This window comes from Falco peregrinus, chromosome 3 (assembly GCF_023634155.1).
Source record: "Falco peregrinus isolate bFalPer1 chromosome 3, bFalPer1.pri, whole genome shotgun sequence".
NCBI lineage: Eukaryota > Metazoa > Chordata > Aves > Falconiformes > Falconidae > Falco > Falco peregrinus.
The window spans coordinates 33768154-33788804 of NC_073723.1; the positions used below are offsets into that span (position 1 = coordinate 33768154).

Here is a 20651-nt window from a genome sequence, read left to right on the forward strand (position 1 = left end):
CCCTCCCCCTTAAATTACATTTTCCAGTAACTCTGACTGTTCAGAAAACAGCTTCAGTCCCTGAAAGATTCACTATGAATTAAAGTGAGTTTCTCCTAGATGCAAAGTTGGCCTGAATCTCTCTGATGAGTAAAGCAATGAAGGAAAGACAAAGACCTTCTTATTTTTAATTTTCGGTCAAGAACCAGTATTAATTTTAAACTGTGAAAGTATTTTTGCATAGGAACGCACTGCCTTTTGCTGTGGAAAAGAAACATTTCTAACTGAGGTCTGTGAAGCTTACTTTCTAAACAAAGGACATCTACAAGCAGTCGTGGTTGAGCCAACGAATAGTGGCTCGGAGTGTTTAAAGCCACATAATGGATTTCTGGCATTTACTATGTCAGTAGATATTACATCTGAGCACCACACTACCTACTGCTGAAATATCTGGAAAAAAAATAATTGTAGCTGAGCTAGGCTTATCTCCCTTTTTTCCTTTGTCCCTCCCTTTTCCATCTCACGCTATCCCCACCAAAAAATGCTTCTGCTTTCAATATCTAAAATATACACTAAATAACATGTAGGATTATGTAAAAATGTATGAGAGATTAAAAAAAAAGTATTGTTATTACTATTTTATATGCAGGGAAGAGAGATGGATGAGTATGTGGCAGCCAGCAGTGCTCTCTAGCCTCCAAAGCCAAGTATAGACTTGATCCTAAGACTGGGAATGTGCCTCTTGCCTTGATCTTTCCCACCTGTGCCACACACAGGACCTGAGCTAGATGAAATGTGCCAGTCTCCCTGCTTCAGATGACCAGTTCCTGAGGGAATGCTGAAAAGCATACCTGCCCTGCTGTTCAGATACAAGAGAAATAACTTGAGGTCACACAAAGCCTGTGACAATGTTGGAGACTGAACATGATTCTCTTCAATCTCAGTCCAATAATTCAACCACATGACAAACCTTCCCGTAGTAAAAGTTGTACACCCCCACGACTGCAAGAGACCAGTGGGAACTTATATTTACTGACAGCCCATCTCCAGAGGATACCCTACAAAATACCACGGAGAAATACTTGATCATACTGCAGTTCACAAGCGTACCTTTGGATTTTTTTCTGAAATATATTTTTTTTTCCGAGTGTCAAAGCCTTACACGCAACTGTGTGCCATACAAACAGAAAATTTAAGCACACGCAAAGGACAACAAGCAAAGAACAGTATATAGGTGCCTAACTTCTCAATTAAATCACCTTTTGGGGAAAAGACATGGATATGTCAGAATTTGATCTTGACAGTAGACCTACCAAAACCCAAGATGCTATAAAAAAAAAAGCTTTAGATTATGCTCAAGTGACACCTTGAAGGCTGCTATGATAAACACATTTGCTTTATTTTATTATCAGTGGCACAGATACTGTTCAATTCCCCATAGGACCATTACTCTCAGGAGAAAGCTGGCATATGGAAACCTGCACTAATATAGTCCACCCTTTCAACCGAACATATATTAGCTTACTACACCTTTGTATTAAGGCAATCAAATGGTTTCAAAGTCAGACGCTGGCATATATAAGTACAGCCTGAAGTGTGGGTAGTGACAAGATTGCTGCCAGCACTTGAAGGGAGACATCCTCAAATTGGTTCTATATTACTGACTCTTAAACCACTGTATCAATTTCAAAGCACATACAGCTATATCCATGCTTGTATGTGTGGATCGTCTGGGGCTCAGGTTAAACAATTAAAAAAGAAAAAAACATGGATTTCAGGCCTCAAAGGGCAAAGCAGGTTAAATTTCTTTTAAGAACTCCATCCCATAGTTTGAAGCAGGGAGGACACACAACTGGCAACTCCCTAATCTGGAAAATGTATTAATACTAAAAGAGGGACAGCAATAAACATTGTTTGTTTGTTTTTTCTTTGTTTGGGATTTTTGGGTTTTTTAATCATCTGCTCATTTAGGATGGATAAACTGACTAGATTCAGAGGTAATCCCACCTTACAACTCCTTTAGTACTTTAGTTTGTGAATGGAAATGAAACCTAGGATTTCTGTAAATCTAAGCCAATGAGGTTTCAACGCTTTCAGTTCTGATTTACTGATATACTTTACTAGTCTTAAGTAAACTTTTTTTTTTACAGAGACACTCCCCTAGTCACACACACATTAACAGCAAATCATTTTTAGTTTCTAATTTACAAGAACATTAACTTAATCATGAGAAAGAGCAAGCTCCTTAGAAAGGCATTGCTAGTCTTTAAATGCCATTTTTAAAGTTCAGCATAAAACAACAGACTGAAAATGTCACCAAGAGACGAGAACAAGTTGGTTATGTCTTTCAAGATTTTTTAAGTAACCACAGGAGTTACATCCTATCTCAAGTGTATGTAGTCAAACTGGTAACTTGAAACTTTGTTATTTGCAAGTGTAGGACATTACTGAAGTGTGAAGATTATGACTGAATTTCTTAGTTTTTCTCAGATTAACAGTTATAGTCCTGAAATGCTATTGGAATTACAATATTAAGAGATACTTGCATGTATCTGAGAAAAACAAAAAGAATCCTCGGAAGCATTAAAAACCTGGCCACCTAACTGTAGAGCATGGCATGGCTATATATGACAATCTAAAGAACAATAACATTTCAGTGAACAACTGTTGCTCACCATTAGCAACAGAATAGACTGTAGATGGGATAAATATACATACTATATTCAAAATATGACTATTTCAAAATACTTTATTGAAATTACCATACAAAAGATTTTTAAACTATTTTTCTATTGGTTATTTCTAAGTATTCATGAAAAAGTAGTGGTTCATTTCCAAAAATCTCCACCATATAGTTATGTACTTTAAGAGCCTTTTGTTTTTCTAATCATTGCTTCCATCATATCCCACTGCTCTTTGGTAACCTAATAAAAAAAAAGAACATTTTATTGGAATTCCATATAATAATTACACATATAAATAACTGTTTGAAAGGAAAATAGCACGCAAGGAATTTAATACCTTCTTCAAATCATTGAATTCTCCTGCCATAGAAACATATTCTCCACCATCCATTCTAATAACCTAGAAAAAGCATAAGCAGTATATTTAGTAACAGTGGGGTTTCTGTAGCCTTCTCCTATTATGAATTGTGAAAGTAAATTGTATTAATTTGGATCAGAAAAAAACATGCTCAAAATAATGTAATTCAATCACTTCTAAAAGTTCTTTTTAAAGGGACTACGCCATGCAGTACAATTAAAATGTTAATAATTCTTTTAAAGAATAATTATCAGGGTTTTTTTTTTCCATTTCTGAAACCAGGGCTTTAAAAAAATACCATCAAAACTCAGACCACTGTTTAGGTTAATTGTATAAACAAGATCAACGAAAACTCACTGCTCCATTAACCCAGCTTGCATAGTCACTGCAGAAATAGGCAGCAAGATTTGCTATTTCTTCTACAGTTCCCAGACGACCACAGGGAATCCTCTCAATAAGTTTCTTCTCAAATGAGCCTGTCGGGTCAAGGCGGCTAAAAGCACCCTGAGAATTAAGAGAAACATTTTTTTTAAAAAAAAGTTGTAACTACATCAGAAATTAAAATCCAACAGAGATTTGACTCCACATAAACAATACGGAAGTTAACATTTACGAGTAAACTGTCTACACCTTCTTTGTGTCAGTATGAGGGAAAAGAAGAAAGTAAGAAACAGAAAACAATTAATCTCTGTTGCGCTGACATGCATCTACTGAGGATGATAAGCTGGAATTTAACATGTTTTGGATAATCATCTACGAAAAACAAAAGGGGTTAATGATCTTTGATTCCCAGACACCCTTGATAAACACTTGAGGAAATAAGCAATGTGCTGCATGGACAGGGGAGAGGAATGCCAGGAGAAGAGGATCCAGAAAGTGACAGAAATAAATTATACATGACAAAGTAAGTAATAATGAAAAGAAAAAAAAAAGTTCAGTTATATTGCAGCAATGGCTAGAACTAAATGAAGTCACTGGATGTTTTAGTATTTTAATAGCTTAGAATGGCATGGGAAATAGAAGAGTTTTTTTGTTCTTCCTGGCTCCTCCACAAAGAAAAAACCTCCTTAGGCAAAATCAGAAACGCATTAGTAACATTCCTGTTAAGTTACGAGTTAAAGCACATTAATTTATATAATCGTAGTTGTATTCATGCCATTTAAGTCTTCTATTGCCATATTTTTAAATGCCAGTTTATAAGCTTAACAGTATTGTGCTTCTATGCTTGGGTTTTTTCCTATCATGACTTACAACAGGTTTTTTTTAAAAGACAGAAATGTAGAAAGCCTTGATTTTTCAATATGCTGTTTTAAGTAAAGCCAGTCTGCCTTTTTATGCTTTCAAGGGAATTTTAACTTGGAACCAGTATGACAAAACTAGTACTTTATGAAGAACACATATACCTCAAGTGGAATATACACTACTAGTTGAAATAAGAAACATTAACAGGAGGTAGCAACACTGACATTTAAAGCAGTTAACTTGCCACAAATTATAAGAATCTATAAATTAAAATGATCTTGCCATGTGATATAGTGGATACCAAAAGTTTATATGGATTCAAAAAGGAACAGGACGAACTAATGGAAGAAAAGAGATCCACCAAGATGATTACAATATGAAGAGATAACAACTGTATCAAACTCCCTGGACCATAGACTGCCAGAGGCTAGCGACATAAAGAAGAAATGTCATTAAATGTTTTTCTGCTCTGGCCTAAAAATCCACCAGATACAAGACCTGGAGAACCTCTGGTCTCATCCTGTAATGTCGTTTCAGCATTCTTACAGCCCTGCTGACACCACCACTTATCTTTCTTTAAAGTCAAAAAAGGTAAAACTGAGCTGTCCAGTGTAGCATCTAATACTGCAAGAGGAAGAAAGAAAAGAAAAAAAAAAAAAGAAGCAACTCTGCACCCCTACCCCCAAAACATCAGCAAAACCAACTGTGAAACATTTTACAGGTAGTAGTAATACCATTATTAGCAGTTACTGCTCACAATTGTAATATTTTGATTCAATGTGAAATCGATCCTCCCCTCTCCTCTTTTTTCTGCTGTCTTTTTTCTTCCTGTTACCGCTGGTCTGGATTATTTCCTTCAAAACCTCCAGTCCTCCTTTTCACTCACATCAAAGCTTCACATTTCCTTGCTGACTTAGTTTTCTCTTCCTAGTATTGTGATTTTCAACAAAGCTAGTGAGATTCTGTTCTCATACACCTAAAAGGGATTCTGAAATTTTTGAATTGATGTTTTGTTTAAAAATGAGTTCAGGCAGAAATTAGGCACTTTTACTCCACCAAGTGTAAGAATTCATTTCACTTGACAAGCTAGTTATGTACAGTTGATAAGAATCAACATTAAATATTTTGATAAATAATTTCTTTGAAACACTAAAAAAAGGTTTCATTTATACTAGTGTAGTAGAAGGGACAGTGGCAGGTTTCAGAAGTTCAAGAAATTCTATTTTACCGAAGAACTGAGAGGTAGTGTGTTCAATATTCCAGCACAGTCTTGACTGCCAAAGAAATCATACTTGAATTTAACAGTTACAGAAAAGGTTAGACTATCTTAAGATTGTACTACAAAGCATATTCAAGGCTGTGTTTCACTTCATGCTATGTACCTTTGTTTTTATTGGACCTGGTTGAATCACATTGAATCTCATGCCATATCTACCCCACTCAGCCGCAAGAGACCTAAAAATTCATTAACAGAATGAATCAGTATTTTAAACGCAGTACTTAATAATGCTATTCACACAAAAAAAACCCTGAATCAAACATGTAAATACTAGACTTTTTCTGAAAAAGGCATTTCTACTTGTATTTTTTTTTGTTCCTAACAAAAACAGTTCAGAGGGAAAAAAAACCAAAATCACATTCACAAACACAGGGTACACAGGATTAATAGGTGCATCATAAACAAAGCAGTATTATGGAGCAATTCTTTCTCTCTCACAAATTACACAGGTGATTTTGGCACCTAAACTCCTTGACAAACAACTGTTAGGCCACCATCTTTCTCTGGTAATTTAGACTATTCCACAAGTACACATTTCTAACATTTTCAATATAGCTTTCACACTAGATGCTTTGAAATAACACAGAACAGATATTACATTTTGAAGTGGGACCAGTAGAATAATTTTACTTTATGGCAATGTTTTCCCTGCATAAGCAGTACTTCAGATAGATCACCTACTGCAGTGAATGAATTAGCTTGGTCAAAGTCTCTTAAAAGTACACATTTCAGTTATAGCTCTGTAGAACAGAAATCAAGACCATCACACATTCCCTCATTTTTTTCTGGATAAAGAATTCTAATTACTAAAAGGCTGCCAAACTATTTAATTTCTTCTGCAAAAGTGCAGAGGAGGATCTATTTGCTATGAAGGACTGCCCTATAGTTAATAATGTTAGAAATCCTTTTGTTTTTTGCTGAGTAATGTGGATACACCACATTTCTGAATTGAGTGTAACTGCAGACCTTAATTTAAAATAGTGACAGGAAATCATTTCTTTACGAAACTAGACAGGCAAAGCAACAGTATACTCCACCTAAATATAAGCACTTTTCCTGAGAGAGAAAAAAGTGGAAGGTATGAGAATCTGATTACTAACTCTCTGTAATTTAAACTTTGGAACTTGCTATTGCTGAAAGAAGTAGTTCCACTTGTCCTCAGCTCATCCTTGTGATAAAAATTGTCATAATAATAGCAGTTAAGGCTTCCTTCTGTAAGAACCTGTCACTATACAATTTCTTGGTAGGATACTGGAGGATGGAAGGTTCTCTTATGAAATGGAATAGCAGGACTATACCAACTACCTCAATTTTTACAGACTCATTACCCTATCTCAGGGACGTGGAAAGCAGAACACACATTTTGCTGTATTACTCACTTGCTCATTGCTTCTACACCAGCTTTGGCAGAGGCGCTTGGCAACACAAATCCTGAACCACTCTCTGCATAAATTGTTGTAATAGCCAGGAATGCTGCTCCTGGAAGTTGCAAAAACATTTTAAAGAGACCCCACACCAAACAAGGAAAAAATGCATGAAGATCAAACTCTGAACTTAAGAGAAACGCAACCTCAGTGAGAATAAAGTTTGCAGCTCAAGTGTTTGGGATGCCATTTCACTCCCTGTTGTAAAAAGATATTTTAAAAATCTAGTCTTAGAAGCTTTGCTTTTAAGCCCTTTTATTTCAATTCCCTCTTTTGCAGGAACGTTAAGAGTTGTTTCATGTAAGCATAAATAGCTATTAATTAGGCTCCAAAGGTCTAAACCCTCAGACTTCTACTGATAATGAATTTACATGTGCAACTCAGTCTAACTGGAGTGAAGGTCTAAGGTCTTACAGTGTCTTTTTAGAAGCTGCCCTAGTCTAGTAGTCACCAACCAGGTAATCTGCCCTAATTTCACCAATTCCTGGCTGAAAAAAAAAAAAAATATCAGCACTAATAATTAGGATTAGCATAATCTTATAATGACACAGTTTAAGACTTGAGTTAAAGTTTATGCAGGGAAAAAAGTTTAAGAAATTTTCAGAAGCTTTTTCTGCAGTAGAGCTTATGACAGTTAAACTTGCATTACTTTTTCCCATTATTATCACAATAAACTGTATTATAAAAAGACCACTTTCTTTTATATATTTCATAACAGATTTAGCAAAAACATGGAAACTGCAACTGTTTATTCAATCTTTCCTTTACAGAAGCCTGCAAATTCCAATTATCTGATCAATGACTAGCATGAACTTAATGGAAATGGAGGACAAGGGATGATAGTTCACTACTTACGCCACAGTAACTAAAATAACTGTTCTAGTTACTGTATCTTAAAAATAATTTAATTAGAATAGCTACCCAAGGGATATTTCTAGAACAATATATGTTACTGATAGAATGTATGTGATGATGAAGTAGAGACTCAGTTAAAAAATTACAGTATTCTTACACAAAAGAAATTGAAAAGAACCATAAACAAGCACTGACAGAAATGCCAGCAGATATCCAAAAGCCATGGACTATACTTATAAAAAATTAGTCTACAGTGAGGAACTTTGAAAAGGAAAATTAACACAGGCAAAAAACACAGAACAACTGAAGTTTTCTAGAGCTGATTGTTAATTACACATTTTTCAGAATTAAACCACAGAATTTTTAAAACACAGGTTAAATAGAGGTGAGTTGGGTGGACTAAACACGAAAGGAAGAATGACTGATAAATGTATAGTTCTGAAGTTTAAAGCACACTTCGGCTTATACACAATTTTTACTCCTAAAGCCTATATTCATAAAACGGACAATATCTAACTCCTATCATTTTGTAAAACTTTAGTGCATAAATAAATAATACACTAGCAATTACAAATCCCTTTTTAAATACCGGTACAAACTTAAAAGTCTAAAAGCAGAGCACTGTTATTATTTACCAAATCAGGTTTATTGTAGGTCACGCTGCAGACCTAAAAAATACACCACTGCTTTAGTAACTGCTAGATGTCCAGCATCCTCACAGACTGTTCTAAAATATTTGCATTGAGTAGCATCTCCAACACTCCAGAAACTAAGGTCTGCATTCAAACTTAAAACACCAAGCAAGTAAATAGAAAATGAAGGTGGAAAATAAAGAGGACAAATGAGTACACTTGATCTACTTGCAAAAACATGTCTCAAAGAAAGCTTTAAATAAAGCCTTACTTACAGACGGAGTCCCCTAGAAAGAAGGCATGCAAGTAATAGCAAAAGAAATTAAAATGTTTTGGAAGCTTAGAACTGAAAGGAAGAGAGTCAACAAACTGAAGGCGAATGACTCCTGGATTTTGCCGAATTTAAAGGGTGGAAGCAAGGAAAGTAGTTTTTCATTCAACAGCAGCAGAGGCAAAGGCATTTTTAAAGCTGCATTTCATATTACTGCATGCACCTGGAAGACCATAAAACCATTACAATAGTTTGCTACAATGATATAGTAAGACAGAGTTGGGGATAGGTTTTTAATGCGGGAATATTAGCACTAGAATGGTGGAAATTAGATTTTAGCAGCACATGAAAAAATATGTGGGAAATACCTTTTCAACTGACCAAAACTGTTACAGATTTACTGAAACAACACTAACTTTATATGGTTATCATTAAATAGTATAACCCCACTGAGTACTTTTCGGAGAGGTATTTTGAAGAAATTGAACTAATTCAGGAGTTAGGAGAAATACAGTGCAAATACAAAAGGATTATTTCAACACAGTGGCTGTACCTAGAAAACAAGATTCAGAAGCGAGGGCACATAATATACCTCACTGCTTTTAAATGCTATTTGAGATGATGTCATTCAGATCAAAAATTAAGCTCAATGTTTTCCGATTCATAACTAGAAGATAATATAAAATGAAAGCATATAATTCTTTGCATATAATCTATGTTGTAACATAAAATAGCATGCATTATCTTTCCCTTAAAGACAAGAATCTGGTTAAGTAAATCTTTAGCTAAACAGTATATAAAAAAAAACTATCACATTTTTAAGGTAAAGGTAAAATAGTGGATTACACTCCTGCCTAGTCTAGAACTAAGAATTATACCCAGGAAAATAAAACCTAGTAGCTATTTCAATTTTTAATTTTTTCCAAATTATCTCAAAGGTAATATTCTCTAGTGCTATTAATCAAATACCACAGCTGTGGTATTTATTTATTTAAGTGTAGGAGGAAAATTCAAAGTGATATCCTGACTTGCTGTTCACTTATATAAATGCTACATGTTCAGTTGCTCAATGAAACCAACATATAGAAGACTCAAATGAAGTAACAGCATGTTTTACACAAAACCTAATTTTCTGAATTTTAAAAACATTTTACAACCAGTACAAACTCTGCATTCAGATTTTTATATTCAACTTCATGGCCTCTGGGTCCAATTTCAACGGCACATTCTACAATGAAGTAATTGCTATCCAGTTCTACTGAACTGGGTTTCTACTGAAAAAAGTTTCTTTCTAGAAAAGATTTAGATTGTTAAAAATTGTGTTCCTTTTCAAACTCTCAAAACTGGCTAGAATAATGGTAAGGTAACAATGTATCAAAATGCTTAGTTACCATTTATCTTATGTTTAAGATACCTTTTTTTACTTTAATGAGCTCCTTTCCGATTTCCAGAGTTATAAAAGCAGTACCATTAAGAACAATATCAGTTATTGTTTTCCATGCATTAGCAGAAAGTCGTTCAGAAGGGGAAATAAAGTTTCCAGCTGCATTGTTTATCACAACCTGAAACACAAAACCGAAAAACTAAAAGTTAACTAAAGACAAACTTCCTGAGAGAAAAGCAAAGAATTTACAAGGAACTTCTTAGTGTTTCTAAGTAGAAAAGTAAAAATATCCCCATCAAGGTGGTGGGGTTGGTGGGTGGAGAGAAAAAAAAAACCCACAACTTTTTTCAAATCAATGTTGCCTTTCTACAAACAATAATTAGGCAGAGGATACTTTCGATACCATCTGCTTAGCCATTCAAGCTAGCAAGTTAGATATTGTTTATTTTTTTTAAGAGGACTAAGCATCACATAAGCAGTTTTTAAACCAAAACTTCTGCAGCCGGATCTTGTGTATTTAATATTAATATAATGTGCTGAAGCAATAAAATGAGTTACTACTTATTGAATGGCACCTAGATTCATGTAGATTTGCACACAAAACAAGTCTTTGTCCTGAAGAACTTCTGGGCTAAATTAAGACATTAGAATTTTCAATAACAAAACAGAGCACAGCACATACTGCATTAATATAAAACAAATCACTTTGTTGAAGCCATAAATTATACATACAGATGGCAAATAAAATTTAAAGGCCTTCCTAGAGTTTGAAGGGGAAAAAAAAGTGAAATCCAAACACCTCAAGGCACTGGGAAGGTTACTTGAATCACTTAATAAATACAGTGAAGACAATAATAAAACTAGTGAAATAAGGACGGAATGATACAATCTTTGTAGTATGTAGATATGTAAGACTGCCAGAACAATTCATATGACAAGAGAACAATTGCTTTCTAATTGCAAGTAACAATCTTGGTGATGGAATGAACAAAACAAAGCTAGAAGAAATATGATACTGCCATTAAGATCTGTCTTTGAAATCTCACCTCACAGTGGCAGGGATACCCAGGCTTGCAGTATTCATAACCTTACATGTCATGTCTGTCACCAAGAGAAAAACTAGACAAAAAGAACCGAATATTCAACTTACTGTGCAGTCACTCTTAAATACACAGAGTATGTGAAATTAAAGAGAAAGGAAATGCTTGTAAAGACCAGGTCATGGGGTGTATTTATTCAGAAAATTGGTGGTGTACTAAAAATGCAATACACAGGAAGAAGTCTCCTCCCTCTCTGGACACACTTAAAACCTGGAGATTGTGATGTGCTTTGGCCAAAAACTGCAGTAACTAACAGTCAAAATAATATCCAGAGTATCATGTCTACAAATCAGGACAGTGAGCTGCTTTATTTTATAGCACTGTTATAGCATACAGCTATGAGAAATAGTTTCTCCACTTCTTAACACATTTAGAACTCGGCAGGTTCTCTTCCATGCCTGTAGGAAGCTACTGGTGAATGTAAAATATCTACAATATATGACAGTGTTAAATCTACAGTAACCATTTCTAAATCTCACTGACTCCTTTACATTGACCGTAACATCCTCATCACACTTTCCATCAGCTACCTGAATCCGAGTTGTTTCTCCAACAAGCAAATCAGAATTTGGTGCCTATCATTGCTCAGACTCCACCACACCACCCTTCTCAAAGCAAATCTGATGTAAAGAGCTCTGGTTTGGGTCAAACTATCAAAAACCAGATGCTTAGCCTGACTGAAGATATTTTTCCCTTGATTTTATAAGAACTTAAGTCTTCAAGTTGGAACCTTCTTTGTGTATTTTAATAAGCTAAGCAAGGACCAAGGAAGATGTTTATGATTACTTCCATTTCTGATTTGTGAGACATTCTGTTAGTAAGCAACAAGTGTAATTCTGTACTAACACAGGTAAACCTCCTGAAAAGGTGAATTTAAGGGCAATAGTCTGTTCACTTAATTAATGAGCCCCATAACAATAGTTGTACTGTTTACAAAGAAAATGTTAGTCCTCAGAGTAAGGACAACAACGTTTTGTCTATTTGGCCACAAAGTATTTTAAGAACCACAGAAATAGTGACCAGTCTGTGAAATTAGCTTCATCTTCAAATCTAGTGTCTACTTTTTGTCTAGTGTCTCTAGATTCCCTTAACCTTCTATCATAGTAATTTTCTTCATACCTACTATGCAGAATATTTTGAGTAATGACAACTGAAGTTCTTTCACTAGAACACTTACATCAGGATGTCCTGCCACTTGGATTAATTCGGCAACAGCATTCTTAACTGAAACTGGCTCTCTCACATCACACTGGATGGCATGAACCTAGATAATAATGGAAAGGCAGTTATAAGACTTCAAAACTGTATCCCTTACAAATTAAGCAATCCCACAGAAGCATGTACATGCATATAACTCCTATAACCATTTAAAGTATAACAACACATTCACAATTCTGTAAAAATTTACCTTATTGCCTGTTTTAGAAGAAATTTCTTCTGCTGTTCCTTTCAAAACATCGAGCTTCCTAGAAGTAAGTATACATCACTAAATTTCAATTAAATACAACTACAATTCAGATTAATAAAATCTAATTATTTTTTCTAAGCAAATTGAGCTAAACTTAGAATAGGTGCATGCACACATACATGTTGTTGACTGAGCTTTAAGACAAAAAAACCCTATGCTTAGCCACTAACTTTCTGAGAAAAAACTTTAAATCTAAGTAATTTCTGATTTATTACAGTAAAAGACACAAGCTGATCAAATGTGATAAGCTAGGAAAAATATTTTCATTCTGAGTACATAATCATAACAAACAGGTTTTGCTACTACTGTACTGGTATTTTAGAAGAGACATGCATATTGAGATTTCAAACTAAATAACTAAACCACTGTTTGGATGAATGTCATGACACATGTTTAATTTGATTAAAAATGAGATTAGTTTTCCAGTCTTTAATGCAGTGCTATTTAAAACAACTGTAGAAAGATCATCTTCATTAAGGGAAAAATCAAGGCTGTTTTTAAAGTTGTAAGAATTAAAAGGAATGGCTTTCATTTTTTATTGCAATGCAAATCTGTATCAAGAACACCTGTAATAATACATGCAAAATTATCAATAATGGCCATTTCAGATTTTTGTTCTCTTTCAGGCTTTAGCTGAATTTATGCATAATATTCTGGGCTGTTTATTTTGCTGTCACATTTCATGGAAGTGTGTTTAGTTTATTTTTTTGTACCACTGGTTACACCATTAGACATACGTAGATGGATCTGCAAGTTTCTGGTATTTACAATATGACATTATAATTTAAAAGCGTACTGAGACAGAGTAAATAGAATAAATTTATCCAGTTCATGAAGAAGAAATTAAGATTTATTATGAAAAAGAAAATAGAGCTTTTCAGCACTCAGTATGAAAATTCTAAAACATGTTCATTAATATTTACCGGCTTGCTATAACACACACGGCACCTAAACTGGACAAAGTTGTTGTCATCCCTTTGCCAATCCCAGTACCTCCACCAGTTATAAAGGCCACTTTCCCTTGAAAGGTATTCGGTGGCAACATTGCTTTTTGAAGAGGTGAAAAGAATGCAGCTTGCGGTGCATTGCTGTCTTGAAGCAGCACATTTGGCCCACGGCTGAAAAACTGAAAGAAAATAAGAGGAAGGTTAGTTTTTTCTCATTTCTGTATACAGGACTGTTATGCAAGATGACATTTACTTACGACAGTGGACATAACAACCATAACTGCCTTACTATAAACTGAGTGCAAGAATTATTAGATTGTATTATACATATGGATCTTCATATAAAAGCTAATACTAGACTAGTAAAGCATCTGAGCTATTCGACTTCCCATTCCAACTAGACAAGGGCACTTCAGTACTACATCTAGTGATTCACTTTAATAAGAAAACATTCCATTAATGCAATGACGAATTTGTAATGTCACCAAGAAAGTCACAGCAAAAATAGCCAAGAGGATATTTCTGGCATCCTGAAACACTGAACTAACTCAAGCCCTCAACTAAATACTGAAGTAAATGCTCTGGGAGAGCAGCATCACAGTAACAATTCTGAAATTTCCAAATTATTTAGAATGTAAGTGTTACCTTAACCTGAAGCTGTAAATACTTCTAAGTATGACAAAACTAGACGTTCTGTATTTGATGTACAAAAACTTAGGATAGTATGAGTTATATTTATTTTCTCTAATACTCATTTGTACTTGAACCTTTAATGTATTTAGCTGAATATAAAAAGTCTGGTATAATTTTAGGGAAGAACAATGAATGGTTAATCTTGTATGGTGGTGTTAATAAAAACATGCAATTGTTCAACAGGTTGACGTGAAGAAGAGAAGTTATTTTAAAATAATAAGAACAATACGTTGTAATCTTTTTACATTTACTAACATTTTCAACACTAAAATTAAGACATAACATTTTTAGTGGTAGCTGAATAAATAATCTGAACATGCCACAGCTACAATGCACTGGAGTGAGGGTTTCACAGAGCTTAAAATTGGTCTGAGAAAGTGTGCATGTGAATCCTTCTGTGTGATAATATATTTGCATATGAGTAACACAGGTGAAAACAGAAAGAATAACGATGGAATTACGCTGCCAATTTAACAGAGCTCATGTTCCAAAGAAATGATGAAAGAAAAACTAAAGAGTGAAGAAGAGTGGTAGGTGCTATGTAGAAGAAAATAAAAGTAAAGCTGAAACTAAAGCTAGAATTATCACGAAAGTAAAGCAATGCTGCAAATGTACTTTAGGGATTCTTCCTGGAACTCGGACTCTTCAGCTACAGTTTCTCACAATGAGGAAAATAAACCAAAGGTGATTCTAAGAAACACAAGCAGCTCAAATGGAAAATCTAAAGACTCACAAGATTTTTCTGAAATAACAGAATTCTACACATCAGATCTGCCACCAAATGTCTGTGAAATACTGTTGATTATTTTTTTTCCCCCAATGAAAATAAAAATCTGCATATTTTCACAGAGTACCTTTTTTTTCCTCCACAGAATACTATTAAAGCTCCAGGAAAGGAGGGTGCGAATATTCTTTTCTGAGCCTTTCTTAGTAGTTCCTACTCAACACATCTCTTCGGGTAATGCAGGGAGAGAGAAGGGCTCCCTCCAGAGAACCTCAGCTCATGGCAGACACTGCAAATCAAGATGGCATTTGAACTCCCTCTTCCTCCAGTCTCAAGGACGTAACTGGAGGTAACCCACACACAGTACTGTGTCTCCCTGACCTGTTACTTGCAAACATAGCCCACTCATCTTGGTCACTGCTACAGAAACTGTGCAAGTAGCTTTTCTCCTGCTCGGGGGAGAAAGATGAGGGAGCAGGCCACTGCAGGGGCGGACAACAAATCTGCACCAAGACTAATGAAGTACTGTCACATATCAAGCAGCCAGTAAAGTTGGCATAATTCAGAAATCTGTTCATGAGACTGCTATTGCCTCATAAGTAGCTTGCACAAGGGGCTTCCATGACAGGATTTACTCAGTTTAATTATTTCACTTTCTAAGGTCAGGGTTTTAAATGAAACTTCAGGTGTAAACACAGACATAAAGAAGCCAGGAAACAGCTTCAAAACAAACAAAACCCACGAACAAACCAAAAAAACCACCCTCACCCAGGGGGTCCAAGTGAATCACGAAATTACTGCAGGCGGCCCTCTGAAGCTGACAAGCCACCGCCGGGCAGAAGGCCTGTGCCTGGGCAGAAATCGCTGGATACGGCTTCCAGCAACACCCACACGAGTCAGGCACGGCACCGTTCGGACGGTAACATTCAAACCACTTTACCTACACCGCACTGCGTAACTTCGCTGCGGAGACCAACACCTCCACAGCCCGCACGGAAAAGGGAGAGGCGGGAGCTGCCCCGCGGCGCACAGGCCGCCCCTCTAGCCAGGGCTCCGCGGCCGACAGGGCTGGCGCGGGCTGCGACGGGAGCTGAGGAGAACCGGGGGTCGTCCCCGCCCTCGGGGGGTTTCTTGGCTGTTCCCCCGAACCCAAACAGCCGAGGCTCCCCTCCAGGCAGGGCCACCCCTCGACACCGCTTCGACGAGAGGGCTCTCCCCGCGGCGGCGGCGGGGGCCGTGAGGCGGCCGGGCGGCCCCGGCCCGGCGGGCAGCACCGCTCGCAGAGACCCGCCGTGCCCTCTGACGGGACAAGGGCGCCTGCGGGGCAGTGGGGCAGGAGATCGCGGAGCTCCCCGGAGGCGGCGGCCCACAGCCCTCGGCCCCACCGGAGCAGGCAGCGCCTTACCCGCCGGATGCCAGAGAAGCAGGCCGCGGCACCCCCACGGACGCCGCGCCGCCCCAGCCGGACCGCCGCCGCCATCTTTCGCTGCCCAGGGGCCGGGAGCGGCGGGGGCCGGGCTGTGCGCCTGCTCCGTGGCCAGCGCCGGCGCCGCGGCGGCTGTCGGTCCGGCCGCCGGGCCACCCGCGGGCCCCGGGCAGGCGTGGGCGGGCTGGCGGTGCCGGTGCGCCGCAGCCGCGCCGGCCTGAGCCACCGAGCTCGGGAAAGCAGCGAGGCCGCGGCTGCAGCACCAGAAAGGGGGTCCCGCGCCCGCCCTGGGGGCGCCTCGCCCGGCCGCTGCCGCCGCCCCGGGGGCTCCAGTGGCAGCTGCGAGGGATGGGGTGTGCTCGGTTCTGTTTATAAGCTTCACGGTGTTGGGCTTTTTAAATTGCAAATGGTTTATTCAGTGCTGCGTGAAGGACACTGAATTACTTTTTTTTTTTTTTTTTTTCCTTGTGCGATCTAAAACCAGGAGTTGATGTGCCTCCTGTCCCCTCAACATGGCTTCTCTCTCTCAGGGGGTCTTGGCAGTTCTTGGCACGTGTTCTTCGGGGAAAGGGGTTTGTTCCAGAAGTATGAGAAAAGCGGTGGCACAGCAGGCTACTGATCAGGATTTCACGTAGAATGGGTAACACATGGCCTGATTTGGAGTGAGATTGTGATGAGTTTGTTCCAGAGGCTCCAGGCTGGTGCCACCACATGTCTCCACCTTTCATCTGCTGTGAAACAAGGTTTACCAGAAAAAACATGATTCCTCTTTTCAAATGCAGCACTGTCAACGGAGTTCAGAAAAGGCCTGAGCAGTCTGTGAACTTTAAATCATAGAATCATTTAGGGTGGAAAAGACCTTTAAGATCATCAATACCAACCATTAACCTAGCACTGCCAAGCCATGAAATAGGAAACATAGGCAAAATGTTGTCCAACAACAGCACGGCCATAGATCATGTCAAATGAAGTCACCAATCTACAGGGGATTATGTTGAGATAACAAGGCATTTGATTTATCCCTGTTGAGTACATAGACTGGCCAATGGGAAAGGTAACGATAGACTGACTATCCACCCTTTTGCACAGTCTGGGTAACAAGGCAGAGAGTCCTGCAGAGTTGTATCTGGCCTAGCACAGGAGCTGTAGGAAGCTATGAATTCGGTAAAGCTGCAGGTTTTGAGGAGAAGAGACCACGCCAACAAATCTACACTGTTACACAACTTGGCGTGAAAGACAACAAACCCATGAGTGGGTCTATGCTACCAACTTTTGAAGTAAGAATTCAGGACAAACAACACACCCTGCTATGGGAGTTCAGAGGCATCAGAATTCAAATCCTACACCTTAGTCATCAGCTCCCTGTATAAAAATGGTCAAACAGCTCAATGTTCAACATCTAGAGAAAAAAAAATAGTCGATGCTCTGTTGGTACAGTAAATTCTAGAGTATGTAATATCATTATTAGTCCTGCATACCACCTGGCAGCCACTGAGGCAACAGTGCCACACCACTAAGCAGTTACCACAATACCATTAAAGCTGTGTGACAAATATCTGGTAGGTGTTAAAGAGTCACTGTAAGGTTTAAATAGTAACATTTCAATAAAATCAGTTAATTCAAAACACACTGATTCTCAAGAGATATGTAATCACTGAACAAAACAACAAGTTAGAGAAAGGAGTGAATATAGTTCAAGAGATGTTTTAAAGTTAGAAATACTACAGCATTTAGAAAGCTTCACTGGAAAGAAACTAGCAAGGAAGAGGAAACAAACAACAAAAGCAAACCTTTTACACATTGGAAGATACAAATGTGCCAGCTATCTCTGAAAGAATTGTTGTATTGTCACGGTAAAAGTGAACAAGAACATATGACCAAACTAAATTTCAGAAAATGTTATTCAGCAGCTTTCACTGATGAGGTGCAATCCCTATACCAGACCTGTTTTTGTTTGAATAATAGTAAGAATATTTGAATAATAAGAAGAAAGTGGTTTACAAGACTAGGAAGCAGCCAGGAAACTGCAGTGACACTTTCATGTCTCATCACCTAAACATATAATTTAAGGCAGGCTACCTGCATTTTACAAGGAAAGTAAATTGCCTTAATAAGCTATCACTCCACTTCATAAAATCCTACTTTAGTTTGCATGATGTTTATTTACAAGTTTAGGAAGAGTTTAAGAATGGCTTAACTGAAACGTTAAAAGCATCTGATCTCTGGTTTAAAGTGTGTCAAGGGGTTTAAAGTGCAGAAAATACCTGGTTTTAGAAAAATCTTCTCAGGTAACATAAGAAATTATAAGACTGTAATTCTAACATTTGCAGGAGGTAAAGTAATTAACAACCGTAACACCTAGAAAAGCATAATCTGAAAGAGTCTAACTAGCACTAGTATTCTTTAAAGATAATAGTCTCAATAATCTCTTATGGAAAAACCTACAAGGCAATTTAAGAGCTGACAGCCATAATGTACACTTTCATAGGTTTGGCCAAGTGGCATAACATAGAGCTCAGTAGAAACCCGAGTCCTCATTTTAAACTTGCATGCCAATGAGTTTCTGCCACCCAAACTACCTTGTCAAAAGAAATGCACAGCACCTGATGATAAAGCTAAAAAATAGTCCAAGAGACTTTTGACACAGAAGGCTTCTAACAAAAAGAAAAAAAATAATCGTAGATCAGGGGTAAAATATCAACATGGACATAACACAGACAAACGTTTCGGTTAAGGGCAAAAGTTTAATGATAAATCACCTCAATATTCTGTTTAGATACTGTTTCCCAGGGGTAGTTGACTGTGGTACTATTTCACCAGTTCTATGCAAGTTAAGCTTGCAGTCCCTAAGAATATCTGAAATGACACTTTCTGCTCTGATAGTCTCTGAGTTTTGGACTCTGCTGAATCATTTATTTATGAACTGAAAAAAGGAACAAGTAGAAAACCAAGAAATATTAGAGGACAGACAGTTAGGTCAATCAGGATCAGAGAGACAGGCAAGAACTCAAGAAGTCTAGACTATAAATGAATGGGAAAACACGGTACCAGAAAATAAAATAAAATTGGATAAATGCAGGGAAATTGAAAGTATAAACATAATAATAGGGTTTACAGGATTCATACAGTTTCTTGTGATGGATGATTTGTCATAGGAGGTTGTGATCACAAAAGTCAAGCCAATAGGGTATTTAAGACATAGAATGATGACAACAATACAGAGAATATTTAAGTACAGCTATATAAAGCTGAGAAATAGTCTCATTTAGGATATGGTCTATATTTCTGGTCACCCTAGCTTAAAACGGACTGAAATTGCAAGTTATGAGGGACTAAACAGACAAGTAAAGATGAAGAAAACGCACAATGATGGGAATCATTTATTTTAGGAGAAGCACAGGAAGGAAAATATAGAAAGATATCTAAGTGAACATTTAAAAGGTCAAAGGATACTTAAAGTTATAAGACATGGAGATTTAACAGATTATGATTCTACAGAAACATTTCTGACAGCTCGTATTTACTTTTCTGTATGTTTTAAATTAATCATTTCCTGTTACAAAAAATATCCTGAGTTCCCCCGGTCCATTTAAATTCCACAGGTTTTCTGATGCTAAAACCTCTTAACTAGCTGTAGACATACCTCCAAAAGCTTCCACTGTTTTGCAAAGATAAATGGCAAACAATTACCCATATTCGTCACTTGAGAAGCAAGCTGATTGCCCAGTAGGAAGACATTTGCTCTCCAACTGTTGGCTGATGTTAATTGTGGGCAACTGGAAGCTGACTTGGGAGTCCAAGTGGACAACCTTGCTGCTTGGGAGCTGCGTAGCACAAGGAGAAACAGGTATTTTGAGCCGTACCTCAAATGTGTGTGACTGGAGTCATGCACATAGGGCTTCTCCATACCTGTCCTCTGCTATTCCTTTCCAGAAAATTCAGCATAACAGAGTAGAAAGTCTTTGGACTTTACAATTTAATTATTTTATCTACAGGCCCCTTTCCATCCCCTCCAAAGAAGGGTGGGTTTTAAAGCATCTGTGGCATGTAGAAAAGGAATGTTTTTGTGCCTTTTTAACTATAAAAAATGATGCACATGCTGGTTTCCCGAAGGACAGCACAATGCTAGCCGAGATGGAAGCCGGCTGAATGGCCTTGAAAATCCCAGGTGTTTTTTCTTTTACT

At 37.5% G+C, this 20651-nt stretch overlaps 1 protein-coding gene across 1 annotated transcript; it reads right to left on the bottom strand.

The window, feature by feature from the left end:
• Positions 1 to 2710: 2710 nt before the first annotated feature.
• On the bottom strand, positions 2711 to 16603 carry DECR1 (2,4-dienoyl-CoA reductase 1). The gene is made up of 10 exons (XM_055799732.1): positions 16446 to 16603; positions 13600 to 13802; positions 12617 to 12674; positions 12386 to 12472; positions 10139 to 10286; positions 6922 to 7021; positions 5646 to 5718; positions 3379 to 3525; positions 3001 to 3063; positions 2711 to 2903 (listed from the first exon to the last, which is right to left on the bottom strand). The coding sequence occupies exons 1-10, from the start codon at positions 16518 to 16520 to the stop codon at positions 2844 to 2846; spliced, it is 1014 nt and encodes a 337-aa protein (XP_055655707.1). The 5' UTR covers positions 16521 to 16603; the 3' UTR covers positions 2711 to 2843.
• Between the last annotated feature and the right edge of the window lie 4048 nt (positions 16604 to 20651).